The sequence below is a fragment of the Penicillium alfredii genome (genome assembly GCF_028826965.1).
Source record: "Penicillium alfredii strain IBT 34128 chromosome Unknown utg000001l_segment0_segment0, whole genome shotgun sequence".
NCBI lineage: Eukaryota > Fungi > Ascomycota > Eurotiomycetes > Eurotiales > Aspergillaceae > Penicillium > Penicillium alfredii.
The window spans coordinates 1,112,352-1,131,752 of NW_026622698.1; the positions used below are offsets into that span (position 1 = coordinate 1,112,352).

Consider the following 19,401-nt stretch of genomic DNA (forward strand, 5'->3'; position numbering starts at 1 on the left):
TCGAAGGTTGGAATTGGAGACGCGCAGGAACGCGGACTTGGAACCGCTTGCTTCGCCGACCAAAACAACTTCTCTTCCGCTTCTCGACTTCTCCCGCAACTACACCTCTCGCGCTGTCGCTTTTTGCTCTCGACTTTTGATTCTGCTAGCAAGCAGCTCATCTTCTATGATCAAAAGTCATTAGACTGAGCTTGCCTATCATCCCTGTGGTGCCATTCGGCGCCTGCGCTCGAAGCTTGAACACTTCGACGGCATTGCCACCGACACAATGCCTTCATTTCCTACCACACCATTGGTCCGGCCAAGAGAAGACGGTCTACAGATTAGGTACGGAGATAAAATGTTCATTTTTGCCCCTGTTGGGTGACGTGACACTGATTTTCCCATCTGCAAATTTCAGCTATCGGCTTCCCCATCGTGTCCACGCTGCCAAGGGCTATCCGCTCAGAGCTCCAAACGGCTCCTCGATCATCATCTACGGCAATGAGAATGGACTGAAGGTTATCTGGAGAGGAGGGAGGCAATTCTCGGCGCTGAAGGCGCCCGAGTCCCGAGAAAGGGACAAACCCACAGAAGTCACTGGTGGCGACGATGCAGTGATGGTGATTGACTCAGACGAAGACGATGCGCCCGAGCCGCCAGCACCAGAAGAGCCCGGATACGAATTCAGCAAAGAGGAGACTGAGGTCAATCCCGCCTTTCCCTTCGAGGAGATATTGCGACAAGTCGATATTCCTTTGGGAAGCCGAGTGCTGGACATGGCAGTGCCTCACGTTCTTCCCGAAGGATCGCGCTCGCCTCTTGATCCGTTTCCACTTATTCTGAAGAATACAATTGTGGTGGCGGCAGTCTGTTCGGATTTCTCGACGTGGGTCGTGACTCTGCCGCTTGTTCCTCCTCACCCAACGCAGACAGACCCGAAAACTTGGCGCATCCAAACGCTTATGATCAATGGTGGCGTCACCCACCAGGATATCCCGCGCGGTGTATCTCTCACTTTCACTTGTCAAGAAGTCGAGGAAGAACAGGATCGGCGAAAGTCGCACAGTCACATTGGAGGTTCCGGAAGATGGGATCTTCTCGTCGCGACGCATTCTGCCGAAGGGTCTGGTGTGCTGTTGCTGCACCGAATTCCGATCCAAGAAGATTTAACAGGCAAAGAATCGTCGTTTGCTTTGTCAGAAGAAGACATTGTCTCTCAACGTCGACACCTGCCAGCTCCGGCCCAGAAAATTGTCTTTAACCCTTCCGCGTACCCATCGCTTCGCCATTCAACCCTGCTGGTGGCGTTTCACAGCGGGTGTGTCAAAGTCTACTCGTGCTTCTCAGTCAAACGGTCATCAAAATCCGCGCGGCGCGCATCGATTCCCCAGGAAGAGTATGAAACCATCGACACCGAGGGTCGATGGCTGATCAGTCTGTATCCGGGATTCGAGCAGGATCCGGCCGGACTCCCTCGACGAAAGACAATCATTGATGCCGACTGGGTCCTCGGCGGTCGAGCAGTCATGGTGCTGCTCGTAGATGGTGAATGGGGAGTTTGGGATATTGAAGGTGCCGGGCCGGGAACCAGCAAGGGCCCACTGCACCGCCAGTCAAGTGTGCAGGGTGTGACGGGAGGTTCTCTGACCGCATATGCTGTCAGTGGGCGCATCATGACGCCGCTTTCCAACAGTCAGTCCGAAGCCGAGCAGCGGCCCCGGTTTGCACCGATGACTCCCTCTACGAAGCGGGTTCGCGAAGATACCCTTCTGAAAGGATCTATGAGTGCAGCAAGCCCGTCGCTCCGTGGGCAGATCTCCGTGGCCCAGACCAACTCGTCGCAAGATGCCCTGCCAGATGAGTCGATCCTGGTGCGCCACGGGCGCCAGAGCGCGGTTATCCCGAGCTTACTATCTCTTTGGCGCAACGCTGTCCGAGCTACCGGCACGTTTGACGCCTCGAACCGGTGCCGGGTATCCCCATTCCAAGACGTCAATCTGATGGGAGAGAATTTCCAGGCGATCGGCCACCTGCCCGCGCCGGAACGCCGTTCGCGAGGCCTCGACCGATACGCCTTTGATGTGCTGGTGGCGGCGGAGCATCAGATCATGATCCTTGCTCCCAAATTAGTCGAGTCAGACGAGGGGGTTGCCCCCAGGCGACAAAGGAAGAGGCGACCACGGAGACGGACCAGCTCCGATTGCGACGAGGCGAGCTGGATGTGGAGGGAATGGGTCGTCTGCTGAACGGCATGGCGAGCGGGACGGCATCTTTGCGCATGGGCAGCCCTGTGAAACGAGCACGCATTTTCACCTAATTCCGGGAGCATAGGAACCCAACCATCGACGATACCCATGGTCCAACTATTCGAGTGATTTCTTTTTCTTCGTTCCTTTTTCTTGTTTTCTCTCTTATTCTCTGGTAGGAATCATTCGCGCTGCAAGGTGGAGCGCAAGGCGAGAACCATGCCTTGAAATTCCTTCTTCGGAAGTGAATAAGCTCTGTATCGGATGCGATATATCGATCACCATCGAATCACTGTACGCCCGGAGACTTGTCTCTTTGTGACATGTCGCAACGCCCATCTTCGATCTTCTGGGGTTTCTATCTCCTCTCTTATCCTGCCGCGGGTGTCGATCTGTCTCTTGACGGTTCTACATCGGTGGCTGTGGTGGGCCAAGAGAGGAGATACTCAGGATTGGATGCGGTGCAGAATGGGCCAGATGGAACATTTTTGTAACTTGTAGCTTGTATATTGGAGATTGTAGGCTAGAAATTATATAGATGCGTGGGCTTTTCTTGTGTCGAATATGCCCGAGTTATGCTTAAATCGTGCAAGGATAGAAGAACCATCAATGTGCATCTACAGCCACTTTATACACCCAGATCGCTCTTGTGAAATGTTTTTGGTCCTTTCTTTTCCCATCGGATATTCTCATGTTGGCCCACGCGAATATAGTCCTGGGCATAGGTAGATGGCCCTACTCCACATCGGATCGGAGGGGCCGCTCTTGATACCGCCGACTGTCCTTGCCACTCTTCCACGAGTGTGACGGCAAAAGAATTGAGTGCTCAGCAATTGGTTTTCGATTATCCGGCCCACAGACCATTCACTGCCCAGCAGCATGACTCAATTGCAATCTGTCGAACCCGCCGACACCGGGAAACGGAGTAAGTCTCCGGCAAAGAGCGCGAGAAGAAAAAGAGGGGGGTAGAGAGAGAAAAAGTGCGAGGAAAGGAGAAAGAGAAGGACAAAAGACAAAAGACTAACACATGTCACTAGTATGGGCATCCCTAATCACCAATCTGGACTACCTCCCCGGCCTCCTCACCCTCCACCACTCCCTCTACAACCCAACACCCGACCCCGCAACCTCAACGTCAACCGCGAGCACCAACGACACCGACCCCCGGCCGGAGCAAGGCTCGCGCTACCCATTCGTGGCCCTGTACACATCAGCCTTCCCAGCAGAGGGCCTCAAGGCGCTCCAGGCGCGCGGGATCCCCGCACAATGGGTGCCATCGGTCACACCAGCCAGTGCGCGCGAGTACGCGCAGGACCCGCGGTTCGCAGAGACGTGGACGAAGCTGGTGGCGTTCTCGCTGGAGGAATATGATCGCGTGGTGCTGCTGGACGGGGATATATTGGTGCGGCGCAACATGGATGAGCTGATGGATCTGCCGCTGGACTCGCCGGCGACGCTCGAGTCGGGTGCCGCGCGCCGTGTGTTTGCTGCTGCTCATGCTTGTGCTTGTAATCCTATGAAGAAGCCGCACTATCCTTCGCACTGGTATGTCGTCTCTCCTCCTCTCTTCTCCTCATCATGGGAGTGCAGCTCATTACTATATATCCCATAACTACGCCTTGAACTCACTGCTAACTCCCACTAGGATCTCCGAAAACTGCGCCTACACCTCCCAACACCCCATGCCTGACTCCGCGCAGACGGATGCCCCATCTCCCGAAACCGGGGTGAGTATGCTGAACAGCGGGGTCCTGGTGATAACGCCGTCCGCGCATATCTACAACGAGATCACCGCCGCGCTGCAGGACACCGCGCGCATCGAGCGGTACGATTTCCCTGACCAGGAACTGCTGTCGGAGGTATTCAACGGGCGATGGGTGGCGATCCCCTACGTGTACAATGCGCTGAAGACGCTGCGCTGGCCGACAGTGCACGGCGCCATCTGGCGGGATGCCGAGGCGCGCGCGGTGCATTATATCTTTGCCAAGAAGCCGTGGCATGAGGCGGCGTCGGAGGCGCAGCGGGATACACTTGAGGAGACGAGTCGGTGGTGGTGGGAGGCTAATTGGGAGCGGCGGAGGGCTGAGAAGGAGAAGGGGATTGAAGGAATTGAGATTTGATCGCTTTCTTTTTTTTTTTTTGGCCTTTTATATTGCGGATGATTCGACATGCGATATGCCGGGCTCATTTGATAGATAGACAAGACACGCACATAATGAATCGGACCACATATTTTAAATTTCGAGTGTTTTCTTTTTTCTCCATTCCCCATCGATGGCTATATCGCTAGACACAAGTGGCCACCCAGGCATTCTATACCCCGCAGAGGCCGAAGCTATCTAAGTTGTATACAGTTATGCCGTTTGTCATATGCATCTACCTCGTCATCTCATCTCGTGTGATCTCATATGCAAGGCGCTCACCCGTTGTACCCGACAGCTTCCAGCTCCTTGCGCACGGAATCCTCCGTCTGGATCTTCTTCATCTGGGTGTCCTCCAGCTTCTCACCTCCAGCCAGACGCATCTTCAGCTCATCAATGGCCCGGATCTTCTTCAGCAGACCGCGGATCTTCTTATCCTGGGCCGTGGGGTTGAGATCTTCGGCGGGGGCCGGAGCAGGAGCCGGAGCCGGGGGGACGGTTTGGCGGCAGCCCCATTGCCATTGACGGGGGCGCCGTTCTTGCCCTTGGTGCGGTTGCGGTCCGGGCTGGGGCCAGTGGGGGCGTTGGCGGGCGGCTCATTGTCGTCGTCCTTGCCCTTCTTGGCGGCCTCGCGCTTCTTCTTGTTCTTGGCCGCCGACTTGGACAGACGCTCCGGCTGGTCTGCGCCAGGCGGGGAGAGCCACGCCGCCACCTGGCGCCGCACCGGGAGGCAGGTACTCCTCCGACGGCTCGGCACCAGGAATGTCACGGCGACGCGACTTGCTGCCGAAGCCGTTCAGGCCAGCTCCCGGGGCACCGTCGCGGATAAAGGCAGCTCCACCTTCGTCCTCACGCTTAAAGGCCAGCGGAGTCAACTGGCCGCGGGCACCCGGGGACGGTAAGCACCTGCCGGTTTGGCGGGAACTTTACGCGTGCTCAGGTACGCGGTGGCGGACGGGTGAGGTGTGGGCAGCTTAGTGAATGGGTCAGTCAGCGGAAGCTGAGCAGTGCTCTGCGGCCGCCAGGTGACATCGTACAACTCGGTCATGTCCTCATTGTACATGAGGCCACCGCTGACGTGCCAGATACGCACACCGTTGTCGACGCGCAGGCGCGGGCTGGTTGTCGCAGTCAGAATATGCTGCCCATCGGGGGACCAGGCGCACACGCTGGCGTTGGAGGCCTCCACGGTAGCAATCTTGTGGAAGTTCCTGTCCATGTCGTAGAGGTCCATCTGGCCCGCCAGGTTACCAAACCCGGCCACCAGAACGAACCGACCGTGGGGAGAAAACTGAATCGTATTGCGCGGACTCAGAGGGAAATTATGCTTGGCCACACCGCGTACGTTGAAAATGGTCGTCTTCGCCGGCATGTAGCCGTAGACAACACCGAATTCCTTCGAGTTGGGGTTCCAGCTCACATCGTGGATGGGCCCTTCTTTGTCTGTTCGAAAGGTCAGCCGAATACTCTTGATGCAAGTCTGGCGCACGCGGCATACCAAGATCAATACGCGAGTCAAATCCACCGCTAGCACTGAGCAAGTACAGCGTGGTCTCGCCGTAGTAACTCTTGCCAGTCCGATCCACCTCGGTCTGAGCAAGCACAATCAAGGTTGTCCCGGAGGAGTTCCACTTGAGCTGGACTTTGTCACCCTTGAAGAAACTCTTCTGGGAGACCGGGGCGCCGAACTGCGGCACAATGAACACCTTGACGGCGGCGGGTTGGCCCTATCGCAAAACAATATTAGCTGCAGCCTCCTTGGGGCTATCAAGTATATGAAACACGTACCTTCCGTTCGGGAATAAAGACAGCAATCGACTGGGTCTGTCCCGGCGAGAGCGCGAAATCCGCCACCCCCTCCACGCGCAGCTTATTCCAGACGGTCGACAGGTTTTCACTCTGGTAGAACTGGACCTCGTTGGTCACGACACGGGCACATAGCCGCTCGTCGGGGGTGTATTGCAGGTTCCAACCCGTCTGCGACTTCTGGACGAAACTTCCCACAACCGCATGCTCGTCTCCACTCTCAATGGCGCGCCACACCTTAAGGTTCTTGACCGCGTCTCCGTTGGCGTCCTTGCTCGGCCGCTGCCAGGTGATCACGTAGGTACCGAGCGGGGAGAACCCCAGCTCGAACACATTATCGGCGGGGATAGTCGAAACGACATGACCGACGGAGGCATCGACGATGGTGACCCTATAGAAAGACAAGGGGGACTTGGTCAGATCGCGGGGCAAAAGGCAAACAAAAAACCGCCAAGATCAGCTTACTTCTCGGGAGATGCCCATGCGTAGTAACGGCCGCACGGCGAGTAGGCACTGCAACGGAGGTTCCCTTCAGGTCTGGCAAAGGCAGAAAAGTCAGTCAACGGTGTCCTTCGAGACAGATTAGTCCGGTCCTTACCTCACAAACCCCGACAAGGGCTCATAAACAGGGGCGGCATCTAGGATGCCAACCCCTTTGAGCGTTCGGACTGTACGATGGCGTTAATACTATGATTGAGGCTTGGCTGGGTCTACTCGACTCTCGGTCAAGCGAGGGGCCAACTCACAAGCGAGCTGTGTAGGAGCTGCCATCTTAAATTCAGATTGCTGGACCGAAAGCACAAAACCACAAAGAGAAAATTTTATATCACTTTGTCCGATTGTCCACCAGCCAAAAAGCAATCAAGTCACGGTCCGATCTTGATTGAATCAAAAATATGTCCAAATGTCGCTCAGCGAAGAGTCGCGGCAACAGACCCGGGAGGGGCAAAGGGGTGAAACGGCCAAAAAAAAAAAGTACGAATCGAGCAACCGATGACGGAGTCGAGCGTGAATTTGTGATTTGGAAGGTCGGTCAGTCCAGCGTCGTAGCGAGCTGTTCTGGGTTCTAGAGGGTTCTCGGTGGCAGAAAGTGCACAAAGAACCGAGACGCAATTGAAACACGGGGAAGCAGGGGATAAGAAGCGCGTGTCGGTGTTCTTTCAGTCGATCTCCAGTGCTAGACAAGTCAATGCCAGCAAAGTGAAGGGTCAGGGCCGAAGAGGGAGCTGAAGGTGTTGGGGGGCGGGGAGGTTGAAGAGGAAGAAAACTCGGGTGTTGCGACGCGGCTCGGAGGCGGCATGCCGTCATGGGCGAAGACGAGTCTATACACGCCGAGTCCAGGAAAGACACCTAGGTTCTAGACGAACTGCAGACTAGGCTTTATTTTGTTGGTATATTTACGTCCAGATCGAATTACCTGCCTCGATTTGGCTACATCGTTCGACCTGGCAGTGTGGTGAGCCTTCTGAAAAAAATATCACATCGTGTATATAACGCCACCACCCTAGACAAAGAGTGAATATTGGAAGTAGAATCAGCAAAGAGACACACAAATACATAACCCGAGTCGCTTGAAAATTGAGTATTCCATACACATTCAGTCATAGTCATATCCATCCAGTCTTGAGGGCCACGAGTACCCTCCCGGGTTCGTCGCATAGAATTACATTCTGCGCTCGCCCAATGGCGACCCAGGAAAGACAGGCAAAAGAAAAAGAAAGAAAGAAAGAAAAAGAGAGAGCTCAGCTCAGGACAAAAACGATCAACGCGTTTCCCATCCCCCAGATCTACCAAACCCACCGCAGATCTTAGTCGCGCTCCGGTGTACCGAATCCGCTGTTACTGTGACTTGATGGAGTGACCAGGCGAGGAGTTCTTGCAGTGGTATCGACCACGTCCGGGTCAAAGGTCATGCCATCAATTATGCGGGCATCCTCGGCCATGGGCTCGGGGGTGTTGGATCCAGCCGGCGAAGGCGACATCATGGGGCTGTCGCCGGCATGCTGCTGCTGTTGCTGCAGGTACGAGGCGAGGGGGTTAGGGCGACTGACATTGGAACTTCCCATCGACGTCGGGCGGGCACCAAGGCCGCCGGATGACATGCGGTTCAGCCCCGCCGGACGCGAGGTCGGGCCGCTGATGGTACTGTTGGCACCCTCACCGAACCCGACGAGGCTGGCGTTGCCTTCGTCGCTCACGTTGCTTGCGCTCGAAACACCATCGTCGGGGTCGGGGCCCTCGCTCATCTTGTCGGCCTCGAAAGCATCGCTGCCGCTTGCCCAGGTGGTGCGGCCACCAACACTGCCGGTGGCGCTGGCGCTGCCGACCGTGCTTCGCTCTTTTAGTCCTGCGTTGCTATCAAAGTACCCTGGAGTATGCGACACAGGCAGGGAAGCCCCAGCGGGCGATTGGCCCCGGCTCGCGCTGTTGCGACACGCTCCAAGCCCGCCAGGCGAGAAATGCGATCCGCCCGTTCGGCTTCCAGTGTGGTGGTGGAGGAGATTGACGCAGAGGATGACTGGTGCGCATGACGGCCATGGGGGAATGGTTGGCCCTGATGTCCATCCTTGATCGCTGTGGTGGACAGAGCGGACAAGGAGGTCGTGCCGGAGTTGGGAGTGCCTCTAATTCCACCCAAGTCAGTCAACCAGGTACCATGCAATGAAATCACACGAGGCAGAAGACAGGAGCTGGAGGTCTTACGGTCCCATGTCAGATGGGGTGACAGATTCCGACGGAGGAGGTGGCAGGTTGATCAGAGTAGGAGTCGTCATGGTGTTCTGGAAGCTGGAAGAAAGTAAGAGTAGAAGACAGAGTGGGGGGGGGGGGCTGGAAGATGAGGAAATAGAGAGATGGAGAGATGGAGAGATGGAGCGATGGAGAGAGAGAGAGGGATGGAGAGAGGAAAAGGAAGAGAGGGGAAGAAGAAATAAGCAAAATGTCAATTCAAGAGTGGAGACAGATCCCCGAGATCTACAAGGATGGGTTCAGGCAAAAAGACAAGCGTGAAAGAGCAGAAAGAGAAGTGGGAAAAGAAGTAGATCCCAAGTGGGGGGGGAACTTCATACGCATTTGCGGAGCGACGTCATATTTCCCGTCTCCGTTTAAACAACATTCATACACTCGTTCAGACATACAAGAATCTCATATCCTAATATCGATGTCTACACAGTACAGCCTGCTGTACCTCTTCCAAAAGGGTCACTGACTGATCTTGCGGTTTTCGTATTGTCCACGGAGATCATCCACCTCTTTCTGTAACCTCGAGAGATCGGCCAAGATATCATGAGCATTAGACGGCTGCGGGAGTGGGTCTGCTTCCGTAGCCCTCTGTGATGGCCCGCCATCACTGCTACGGGTTCCAGCATCACGTACCCGGCGAGGGGGCGGGGGCGGGGGTGCCGAGCCAGTCGGTAGACTGCCATGCGACGATGCGCGCCTCCCAGGTTGTAGAGACGACGGTCTTGATTGAGGAGGAATCGAGGAATCAGGCGCCACCCCTACCGAGGGAACAGCAGTGTGGAAATCCCCTGAGGCAGGGGGAGGCATGCTGATTCTCTTGCTGCTGGATGGGCCCGGGCTCGGGGGCCGAGAGCTTGTATTGCTTTCTGAGTCACCCGAGGACATAGTGAGCCGACTGACACTGGATTTGGACTGAGTAGACTTGGACCTCCGCATCTGGCTCTGGCGCCGACTGAGAGGTGGTGTCGGTGGGCGCTTGTGCTGGGAATGGCTGCGCTGGAGAGACACGGGCGAGTCTGTTACACTCTGGCTTTCTGAAGGGACTGCAAAGTAATCCGCAGCCTGAAAAGCAGAACTGGAATGGGCGGCAGTTGGCGTTCGCGAGCTCAAGCTTTCCGGGGAAGAGGGATGTAATGACCGGCGGTTAGAGGTCTGAGAAGATGAGGAGGCCGCAGAGGCCGTCGAGTTAATACGCTTCCCATGATGGCTTTGGGGTGGCGGCGGTGGTTTTCTCTCCCTGCCAACACGACTGGGAGGACTTGTCCGGCTGGTCTCCTCTGAAAATGGTTGAGTACCCGACTGCAATGTATGGTCGGCCGATGTGAATGGCACCGTCGGCGATGGAGATCCATCCGTGGATGGAGCTGGGTGTGGAGCAGACCCAACTGGCTCCCGCTGATCCGCAACCCAAGACGTCGATTGCTTGTGGCTTCTTTGGATGTCATCATCATTATCGTTATCACTGACCGACGAGTCGGGGTTGAAGGGATCCTCATTTTGCTCATCGGAGGAGGTCGAGTCGTCTACCTCGAGCGATAAGGATGACTTTCTGGGAAGGCCGTTGGGCACTTGAGTAGCGGGCAACTCGGACACATAGTTTGACTGGGATGTCGATGCTGAAGAAGCTGTGGAATTGCCTGTCTCAGTCAACCTCGTCAGCATCACATTTCACATTGCTGGGGGGGGGGGGGGGTAGATCTCATTCAATGCCGTCTTATCGGAAGTGGCGGGTGAGACCGCAGTGGGATGGCGGGGAAGAAGACTCACTTTCGAGATTCCGGGGACGAAAGGGATTGAAACCAGACATGATGAGATGGGGTGAGTGAAGAGGAAGATGGGAGAAGAGGAGACTTCCCGCTAAGGTTCTCCTGCCTTTGCGCCGCTTTCCGATCGAGAACGTCCGCCGGCCCCGACAGGCTGAGAGATCGACTCACACCCGGCTGGTTGTTTTCTTTTCTTTTCTTTTTTTTATTCGAGTTATATGGGCTGTAGTTCCAGTAGTAGAATATTCTAATTATTTAAGAGTATAGTAATCTAATAGCCTAATAGCCTAATAAATCTGGCTTGCAGGTTTGGTCGGTCGATTGCCTATACTAAGTGACCTGGGACATCCAATGCGCTACTATACATCCACATACAGCCAGATCGCATCCATCACAAGATCGCGTCCGATATCTGCCCCAAAAAACCCAGATCCTCCATCGAATAGCAAATACAACAATCGAAAAGAACAGAAAAAAAGAAAGGCTCCATGTTCACTTCGTCACTGCTCGTTATAGGCATGCCATGTCTCTTCTTCCTCGAAAAACTTATGGGCCAGACGTTTTCCACTTTCGGTGGGCTGGCTAAAGGCAATCTGATCCTTGGGCAACTCCATCCCATAGATATAATTGCTCACCACACAGTCCAAGAGATCCAGCGCGATTCCTTTGCGCCGTGAGGAACCCGAGGTCCAGATACGAGAAACCCCAACGATAGCCGGGTGGGTCTCATCGCGCAGCGAAATGGACGAACCGTTGGGTGCATCGTTGCCGTTGGGTTCTGCCGATGCCACCGGTCGCGATTCCCAGATGCGCTCTGTCAAACAGAGCCCGACACAGCGGCTATCTTTCATGTGGAGGAAAACCCGATACCGGTCGACCTTCTCGGAACCATCTTGTTGCAAATGTTTCGGGGGCACGATTTGGCTCCAGAGGACCTCGTCCTCGATCTCGGGTGATGAGAGTTCCTTGTTGACGACCTCTAGAACCCTCTTGGCCTGGTTTTTGGCACTGGGCGACGCCTTGCGATCGACGATAACCACATAGCCTTCGTCGAAACGAGTCGCTTCATAAACCCAGCGTGATGCATTTGCGCGCATAAAGGCCTTGCCCAGATCCACCCCGGTTGAGTTCATCTCATGGAACTTTTTGTGCAGTGCGGCGTCCTCCGTATCCGATGGAATGTACTCCATCCCACATGTTGCGCAGGTCTTGCGCACCTCATTCCCCAAGTCAATCTGCATTTGGCGCAGGGCCGGCTGCTTTTGCGCCTTTTGCGGGTCCGCCGAGGCGCGCACACTGTTCGAGTTGACCTCGGTGAGGGGTGACCAGGCCGGAGCATCCTTGGTGTGTTTGCGCTTGAGGAATGCAAAGGTCGGTTTGCGGGTGTTAGCCGGTGGTGGTGTCAACCGCGGGGGCGGCGACGATGGGGGTGTGGTGAGATCGTCGATGTCATCTAACGTGCCTTCGGACAACACGACCGAGTTGCGACGCGACGGGCTGGACAACACCGCGGCAGAAGATTCACGAATCGCATATTGCAGATTGGTCTCTGCCTCATCAGACTCATCTTGGACGCGTCTTTTCTTGGCTGCTCGCTCGTCGTCATAGACGCGCCATGTCGGTCTTCCGTATGTTTTCATCAGGCCTCTGGGTGGGTATTAGTCGCGTCATGAGCTTCCAGAGACCAAAAAATCAAGGTCTAATCAAAACCCAATCAAAGGCTTACCGCTTGAATGAATTAGTGACTGTCCACGGCATCTCCCTGAAATCGAGGAAATTGCAAGAGAAGATGTTTTGGCCTGACAGAAAGGCGATCGGCCGGTGACGGCACGCGTGAACACGCTAGACTGGTTTAGGACATATTGTTCGAGTCGGACAGTCGCACACTCACCTCTTTGTATCCCTTGCGTGTTGGGCTTGAAGAATGACCCAGAGACAATGAGAGAGATTCAGAGAACCAAAGAGCTGACTTCTTCAAGGAGAATCCGAGATCAGTGCAAATCACAACAATCCACCAAAATGATGATCCGCGACAGCGGGTGGGGATGCTTTTTCAGGAGAGAAGGAATCGCCACCGAGGAAATCCTAGGCGGGTCACAGAAGAGAAAAGGGACGTCTCCCGGTTTTTTGTCTTCATCGAAATTCCCGGGGGATGCTGGTATGTCGCGGATTGTGGGACGTGCTCGTCGGGCAGAGTTCCTTTCGCCCCTTTCGCCCAGGAACCCAGCAATCACCGGCTTCGCAATTCCAAGAATCCAATGCAGGGCCAATCACACCTTCGATCAGTGTCTTTTGTTTACTGGAAGGGGAGATTAAATGAGGATTCAACGCCCCATGTTCTAGCGAGGCTCCGGGTCTTTCAGAGCTTCCTTGCCAAGGCGCTCATCTGTCGCCATCTGCCGGCAAGGCCCGGAGGGCTTTTCCGTGCAAGGAAGCAGACGTTGTGATCATGATCATCATCGCTGACCGCTCTCCAAATGATCCTTTTACTCGGCTGTTCTCCCAGGCGTCCAGTGGTGAACGCGATGATTATTTCCACAGGGATGGGCCTCACTTGGTCTGACAGGGAGGTCGATCCCTCTTCTATGCTGATTGGGCTAATGCTGTCAGAGAGATCGAAGATCTTTTCGCTTTATTGTTTGTCATGGGGATGTTTGGCCCGGCAGTTTACGAAGTCCAATGATGTCCGTGGACATCTACCCGGCCTTCTCCCCCCGGATTTCACAATGCAAGGCTTTTCCAACATGACAGAGTTGGTGGCAAGTTGTGCTGACGCCCGAGTTGAATTATTGACTCAAGAATGCGGTGGCCCAGCATCCTGGCTCTTTACTAGGGCGTGGACTATTTGCCCCCCCTCCCCGTCGATCTTGACAGGCTGCAACTTTGAGTTGCTTGGTACAGACTGGCCGGCAGATCATCCCCGACAACGAAGGATGCCATGACTTTGTGCCACCTCGCGATTTGGCCCCTCCAACGGGATGTCACAATGGGCTTCTGCTGACACGGGAAAACTACAACCGTGACGACTGCAAAGATCTTAGTGGTTGTTGGTAAGTTGCCTTGTCAATCCGACTCGAGGCCCACGTAACACACGTTCACCACCGGGTTCGAATATCTCTGGTCATGTCCTGCATAGATTCTTGGGGTATGTTCCAAGGTTGTTGAGTCTATTGGAGTAATACCGAGGCGAATACTTCCCCATACAAGGACAATGTAGATACCCCCGGGCCACTGTAGGTAGGTAACCGATGGCTTTTCTAATATTCCATTGGGCTCTGTTTGCATTCAACCATTCGGCTAGTTCAACTAGGTATTACTTGGCCATAACTATGTCCGTCTTGAGGGGTCGATCTCCCCGCCGAAGTCGGCACACCGGCGCCCCTGACCTACCTCAGTCACTATACCTGGGATATCTGGATATAGAACCAGGGGAAATATGTAGAAGTGTTTAAAAGATCCGAATTTGGGGAATAAAAAGTGAGGAAAAGGGAGGAAAAGTCTCCGATCGGCGAGTTTTAGGACGAAGAATCCCGGGCATGTAGCGAAGGTGCCAGAGATTGATTTCTCCGACGTCGAAATCAATTGCGACTTATTCTTTCAATTTGACTCTTTCTCTACACACACACACACACACACACACACACATATATATATATATATCTCTCTCTCTCTCTGTTGCGTCGACTGTAAAGTGGATGTTTCCCTGGGACTCCGCTTCCCGTCCCGCAGGATCTCCGTTTGGATCGCCAAAAACTCTTCAATTCTCCAACCTCCCCAACTCCCAACTCCCATCATGTCTGACGCCGCCCAAATTGCTGGAAAAAGAAAGCGCGCAAGTATGTATTTGATCCGCTGCCATGTGGCTGTTTCCTTTCGTATTTGGGTCTTGCGGCTTGTGTTTCAAGCCATCTGGTTTCCCTCTGCCAGCCCCCTCATCCTCGCCCTTCTAAGATGATTACCATCTGCGAGGACCAAAAGCAGGAATTCCAACAGACCTGCCAGCAGTCATCCTTCTAGACCGGAGACGCTGGCAGTTTGACTGTTGTGCAACTCTGCTGGCCCTTCCCCGAACCACGACCAACATTTTCCCCCGCGTCCCCGTTTCATGCGAATCTACTAGTCAGCACTGGATATCCGAGTAGCTGACGGAAATTTATCATCAGGAACCCAGTCTTGCCCTCCTCCCGAGCTCCCCCAGCTCGTCGCGGAGCAGCATGTTCCCATTCCGACGCACGACAAGGACACGCAACGCCTGATTGTCATCCTCTCCAATGCCAGTCTAGAGACCTACCGGGCCGTCTCCGGTGGACGCGGAGGCCCCAAGGATGAGAAATTCTCCCTGCTGAATAGCGACGAGCACATTGGTATCATGCGCAAAATGAACCGCGATATCAGCGAAGCTCGGCCCGACATTACCCATCAGGTAGGATCCCACGGCCTTGCCAGATGTTGCTGCTGGCGGTTCGAGAACTCGAACTGACTCCCTTGCCAGTGTCTTCTTACCCTTCTGGACTCCCCCGTGAACAAGGCCGGCCGGCTTCAAATCTACATCCACACGGCCAAAGGCGTGCTGATTGAAGTCAACCCCTCTGTTCGCATCCCACGAACCTTTAAGCGGTTTGCTGGACTGATGGTCCAGCTCCTCCACCGACTCTCGATCCGTTCCACCAATTCGCAGGAGAAGCTTCTCAAGGTCATCAAGAACCCGATCACCGACCACCTGCCGCCGAATTGCCGCAAAGTGACTCTGAGTTTCGAGGCCCCCGTCGTCCGCACCAGGGACTATATCGAATCGTTGGGTCCCAAGGAGAGCATCGCCATCTTTGTCGGTGCTATGGCCAAGGGCCACGACGACTTTGCGGACTCGTTCAAGGACGATGCCATCAGTATCAGCAACTACAGTCTTAGTGCCAGTGTGGCCTGTAGTAAGTTCACCCACGCTGCCGAGGAGGTCTGGGATATTCTGTGAAGCGCATCTGGGCCGGCCCCGCGCGTATTGTGAGAGAGCGCGCTCTCACTACCCCTCGCGCCCCGGTACATGGTGCGATGAGGCCACGAATTTCCTTGCGACGGAGGGTTACCACGGAGTTCGAGTTGCATGATGGAAAACGAGACCGTTGTCGGAGAGACACGTCGACTGTTTCGGCCGTTCCGAATCCCAATTTTTCTACCCTGTTTCTTGCCCTTGTTTTCTCGGAGACTCGGCTTATTGTCGAGATCCTCGCAATGCGTCCGCCACGCATGGATTGTATCTTGCGGGCTACTTCAGGGTCCGTGGTATGAAGGACAGGAAGACGTCCAACGAGGACCGCGTTCTCCGTCTCGACACGCCTATTCGGACTGGATGGCATTTGGTTCCTTTTCGCCGGTCCAGTCCTGATCCACTCGATTTGCAATCGAGTTCAGAAAAAGTGAACAGCACATAGACCGGGGCCCATTGGCTTGGATCCTGAGATGACCTATACATACATCCTTTCTGTGTCCCATACATTTCTTAGCTTTTTCTTAGCCCATTTGTTTTCCGTATTCTTTTGCATGATGTGTGTAGGAAACTACCAAAAAAAAAATTCAATCCAACCCAACAGGCTCAGATGTTCGCCTTGAATTGTCGATGCGTCGCCTCACTTTGAAGACGCGAATCGGGCGTCGGTGGCAACGCTGCACTTCTACCCATCAGCCTGTGCCCTCTCTTTCTCGATTTCTCGATTTTACTATTTGCTGGTTACTTTTTCTCGTACTTTATTTCTACTGCTATTTCTATCGCTTTCTCTTTATTCCACGCTCTTTCATCCTCCAAAATGAGTCAAACCTCTTGAGTGGCGGTCTGACCACAACCCCCCCAAAGTGGCCGCGACGTTTCACGTTCCAATTGCAAGTCCACCTCGTCTCCACCAACTTGCTCACTCTCTGCATCCGCCCAGCTGCAGCGATCCACCCCCCCGCGATGACCTGGCAAGGCCTCTGTCGTCCACCGGGGCCGCCTTGGTTCCAGCAATTTGTCAGACAGAGAGTGGTTTCCGCTTAGACTCTCACCGAAAGCAGCCAGGAACAGGCGTTTAGGTCGATGGGCCCCCTTGGGCTTGCATATCCCGACTGTCATCCGAGGGCACCCGCCTCGCCTTGAGGGACCACACATAGAAGCGTGAAACACTCAACGTGCTGATCCGCCCCAATTGGGCAGAATGCGATGGGATCTTGTCTGGCATCGAGCCGGTCCACTAGGTCCGACTCCATCGTCCAGTGTCCACTGGTGCTGCCGTGAGAGGTCAGGTCGCCTGTCTCTTTTCTGGCCGGTGCCGCTTGGGCAGGATTTGGGAAGTCTTTGACTGGCATCGAGGCCGTGGGTTCGTTCCTACTGGTCCTTGGCAGAGCTTTAATTGGGACTCTATCCTGTCGCTGTGCCATACTTGCGATCTTTATAGACCTGGATTTTTGCGTATATATCCTTTGCTCTGGACCTTGGGCTGCATTTTCTTTCATTCTTCTCATCTATCCATGCTATTTAGTCTTCCTTGTCTCTTTTAACCCCTTGAATCACTGGTCCATGCCGATATCCAGCGGCACATCGATCTCTCCTCCCCCACTCTAGACATGCCTGTCTCGCATCTGACTCTGACTGTCTCACATCTGCCGACCTCTACATCTTTTTTTCTCTCATGTCTTCAGCCGTTGGGGTATCAGTTCATCGGGCGACATGACGATTACATTGGCTTCGGCCAGAAACAAGGCGAGCCCGCAGATTTCTGGATCACCGAACAAAAGCCAGGGTGCGTATAGTCCAAAATGGCGTGTGGCCTGTCTATCGTCAATGACACTGACACATCATTCACAGAGTTCCTGCGGGTGCCGTCCACGTTGCTTTTCCAGGGCCCTCAAAGGATGCTGTGGGTGCGTTCTTCATCAGCGCCTTGAAAGCCGGCGGGAAGATCCACGGTGAGCCCAAGACGCGTGACGCGCAATCTGGCTACTTCAGTGCCGCGGTCATCGACTTTGATGGCAACAGCATTGAAGCGGTCTACCGTCCAGACCGCTCCTTGGCTCCATCGGTGGCTAGCGGACCCACCATCGCCCTGATCGAGAATGGGTCTGTGATCTCCAAGGCCAGCAGTAAAGCCAGCACAATCAAGGCCGAGAGCATCGCGCCCCCCAAGTCCGAGGCCACGTCTCGTGCAGTCTCTAAAGCGCCCACCGCCATGGAGCGAGCGGCGCCATCTTCTTACGCCGTGCAGGCACCCCCGAAACCTGACGATGGCAGCAAAGCAGCCAAGACGATCGTTGGCACCCTCATCGGTGCTGCAGCGGGTGCCGCAATCGCTTATGCCATGGTGAAGGGCGACTCGGAGTCATCCTCATCTGACACCGGCAACCCGCCTCGGCAATATACGGCGGAATACCCGGCGATAAAGGCAGCGTCACAGGTGTCTCAAGACGAACAGGCTCCCCAGCCAGTCTATCGGGCCATCGAAGCGCCTCCCCCTCGCAGCGTCTATACGACGTCAGCACCCCGTTCGACCGTCAGCCAGAGTGTCACCTCCAAGAACCCGCGCGCCAGCACCATCTACGAGGGCACCGAGTTCTTCCATGACGAGTCCGGACGACGCGCCTCGGAAGGCAGCATCTACACGGTGCCGGAAGACATACCCCTCCGAGCCATCGAGTACCCGCCGCCCAGCAACGCCTCGCAGCAGCGGTACCCGTGCAATCCCAGCACGTTCATCAGCAGCTATGCGGCCGACAAGCCCCGCGGCGTGGCAGGCAGCGTGCACTCGGCGTCAACGATCAAGGCGTCCCGCAGCAGTCTCCAACGCCGACATAGCCACGATGATCGCGACGGGTCTTCGTCGTCACACAGCCTGGCCCAAAGCCACCACAGCCAGAGCCATCACTCGCACCGCGCATCCATGACCCACCCGCTCAAATCCGGGTCCATCACCGGCAAAGACAAGGCCGGCAGCACCGACCCCAGCCTCAGCGGCAAGTCGTCGCACGTCTCCGCCCGCAACGTGCCTCTCCCCTCCGGCTCGACCGCCTCATTCTACTCCTCGCGCAGTGCCAACCCGCCCCCCAGCGTCGGCGGCAAGTCGCATGTCTTGGCGCGCGACATCCCGCTCCCCGGCAGCGTCGTCGACCTCGACGTGAACTCGCATGTCACTCCCGACGACTCTATAAGCCAGGTCGGCAGCCATGCCGGTGGCGGTCGGGCCCGGTCGACGCATTCGCATTCGCATTCGCACCGCTCGTCGCATTCCAAGGCCGCCTCGCGCGCCTCAAAACACTCGTCGCACTCCAAGTCCAAATTCGAGGTCCCCGTCCGCCCGGCTGATAGTATTAGCCAGGTATCCGGCACCTCACAGCGGACTATCAAGGCCGGCGGGAGTAAGCCTACGTCGAGAGTGAGTAGCCGGCGTGGGAGTCAGGTTGTATAGTTTCTTTCCTTCCTACTTTCCTACTTTCCTTCTTTCTTTCGCTTTTCTTCTTTGAATTTGCATTTTCTGCTGAGTTTGGCATTGCATAACTATTTCCTTTACTTGCTTCTTATGTCCTCGCTGGAGTGTTTGAAGGGAGTATACGAGAGGTCCATTTTAATAGCCCTTGCATTGGCACCCATTAGACCATGAATCTACTAAATCTTGAGCCTGACATCGTTTACATCGTTGACCAACCCTGTCAAGTACCTAGTACACCTAGTATCCCAAGACCAAAGCACATAAAACACCTCAG

General features: G+C 55.1%; 9 protein-coding genes across 9 annotated transcripts; 4 read left to right on the plus strand and 5 right to left on the minus strand.

The window, feature by feature from the left end:
• Nucleotides 1–268: 268 nt before the first annotated feature.
• NUU61_000401 (uncharacterized protein) lies at nt 269–2,299 on the plus strand (the record flags this gene model as incomplete). The annotated part of the gene is given in 3 exon segments (XM_056650985.1): nt 269–327; nt 401–2,129; nt 2,141–2,299. The coding sequence occupies 3 exon segments, from the start codon at nt 269–271 to the stop codon at nt 2,297–2,299; spliced, it is 1,947 nt and encodes a 648-aa protein (XP_056515835.1).
• A 956-nt stretch (nt 2,300–3,255) lies between these two features.
• On the plus strand, nt 3,256–4,348 carry NUU61_000402 (glycosyltransferase family 8 protein; the record flags this gene model as incomplete). The annotated part of the gene is made up of 2 exons (XM_056650986.1): nt 3,256–3,773; nt 3,874–4,348. The coding sequence occupies 2 exons, from the start codon at nt 3,256–3,258 to the stop codon at nt 4,346–4,348; spliced, it is 993 nt and encodes a 330-aa protein (XP_056515836.1).
• A 299-nt stretch (nt 4,349–4,647) lies between these two features.
• On the minus strand, nt 4,648–6,946 carry NUU61_000403 (translation initiation factor 2A; the record flags this gene model as incomplete). The annotated part of the gene is made up of 9 exons (XM_056650987.1): nt 4,648–4,826; nt 4,889–5,050; nt 5,082–5,223; nt 5,259–5,812; nt 5,868–6,096; nt 6,158–6,566; nt 6,641–6,712; nt 6,774–6,843; nt 6,922–6,946. 9 exons carry the CDS (start codon nt 6,944–6,946, stop codon nt 4,648–4,650), a joined length of 1,842 nt encoding a protein of 613 aa, XP_056515837.1.
• Nucleotides 6,947–7,983: 1,037 nt separating this feature from the next.
• NUU61_000404 (uncharacterized protein) lies at nt 7,984–8,949 on the minus strand (the record flags this gene model as incomplete). Its single annotated transcript, XM_056650988.1, has 3 exons — nt 7,984–8,506; nt 8,560–8,799; nt 8,879–8,949. 3 exons carry the CDS (start codon nt 8,947–8,949, stop codon nt 7,984–7,986), a joined length of 834 nt encoding a protein of 277 aa, XP_056515838.1.
• A 427-nt stretch (nt 8,950–9,376) lies between these two features.
• Nucleotides 9,377–10,724, minus strand: NUU61_000405 (uncharacterized protein; the record flags this gene model as incomplete). Its single annotated transcript, XM_056650989.1, has 2 exons — nt 9,377–10,554; nt 10,685–10,724. 2 exons carry the CDS (start codon nt 10,722–10,724, stop codon nt 9,377–9,379), a joined length of 1,218 nt encoding a protein of 405 aa, XP_056515839.1.
• Nucleotides 10,725–11,180: 456 nt separating this feature from the next.
• NUU61_000406 (ESCO family N-acetyltransferase) lies at nt 11,181–12,320 on the minus strand (the record flags this gene model as incomplete). The annotated part of the gene is made up of 1 exon (XM_056650990.1): nt 11,181–12,320. One exon carries the CDS (start codon nt 12,318–12,320, stop codon nt 11,181–11,183), a length of 1,140 nt encoding a protein of 379 aa, XP_056515840.1.
• A 2,153-nt stretch (nt 12,321–14,473) lies between these two features.
• NUU61_000407 (18S rRNA pseudouridine methyltransferase) lies at nt 14,474–15,649 on the plus strand (the record flags this gene model as incomplete). Its single annotated transcript, XM_056650991.1, has 3 exons — nt 14,474–14,516; nt 14,844–15,103; nt 15,173–15,649. 3 exons carry the CDS (start codon nt 14,474–14,476, stop codon nt 15,647–15,649), a joined length of 780 nt encoding a protein of 259 aa, XP_056515841.1.
• Nucleotides 15,650–16,776: 1,127 nt separating this feature from the next.
• Nucleotides 16,777–17,013, minus strand: NUU61_000408 (uncharacterized protein; the record flags this gene model as incomplete). The annotated part of the gene is made up of 1 exon (XM_056650992.1): nt 16,777–17,013. One exon carries the CDS (start codon nt 17,011–17,013, stop codon nt 16,777–16,779), a length of 237 nt encoding a protein of 78 aa, XP_056515842.1.
• A 258-nt stretch (nt 17,014–17,271) lies between these two features.
• NUU61_000409 (VOC family protein) lies at nt 17,272–19,106 on the plus strand (the record flags this gene model as incomplete). Its single annotated transcript, XM_056650993.1, has 2 exons — nt 17,272–17,447; nt 17,513–19,106. The coding sequence occupies 2 exons, from the start codon at nt 17,272–17,274 to the stop codon at nt 19,104–19,106; spliced, it is 1,770 nt and encodes a 589-aa protein (XP_056515843.1).
• Nucleotides 19,107–19,401: the final 295 nt, after the last annotated feature.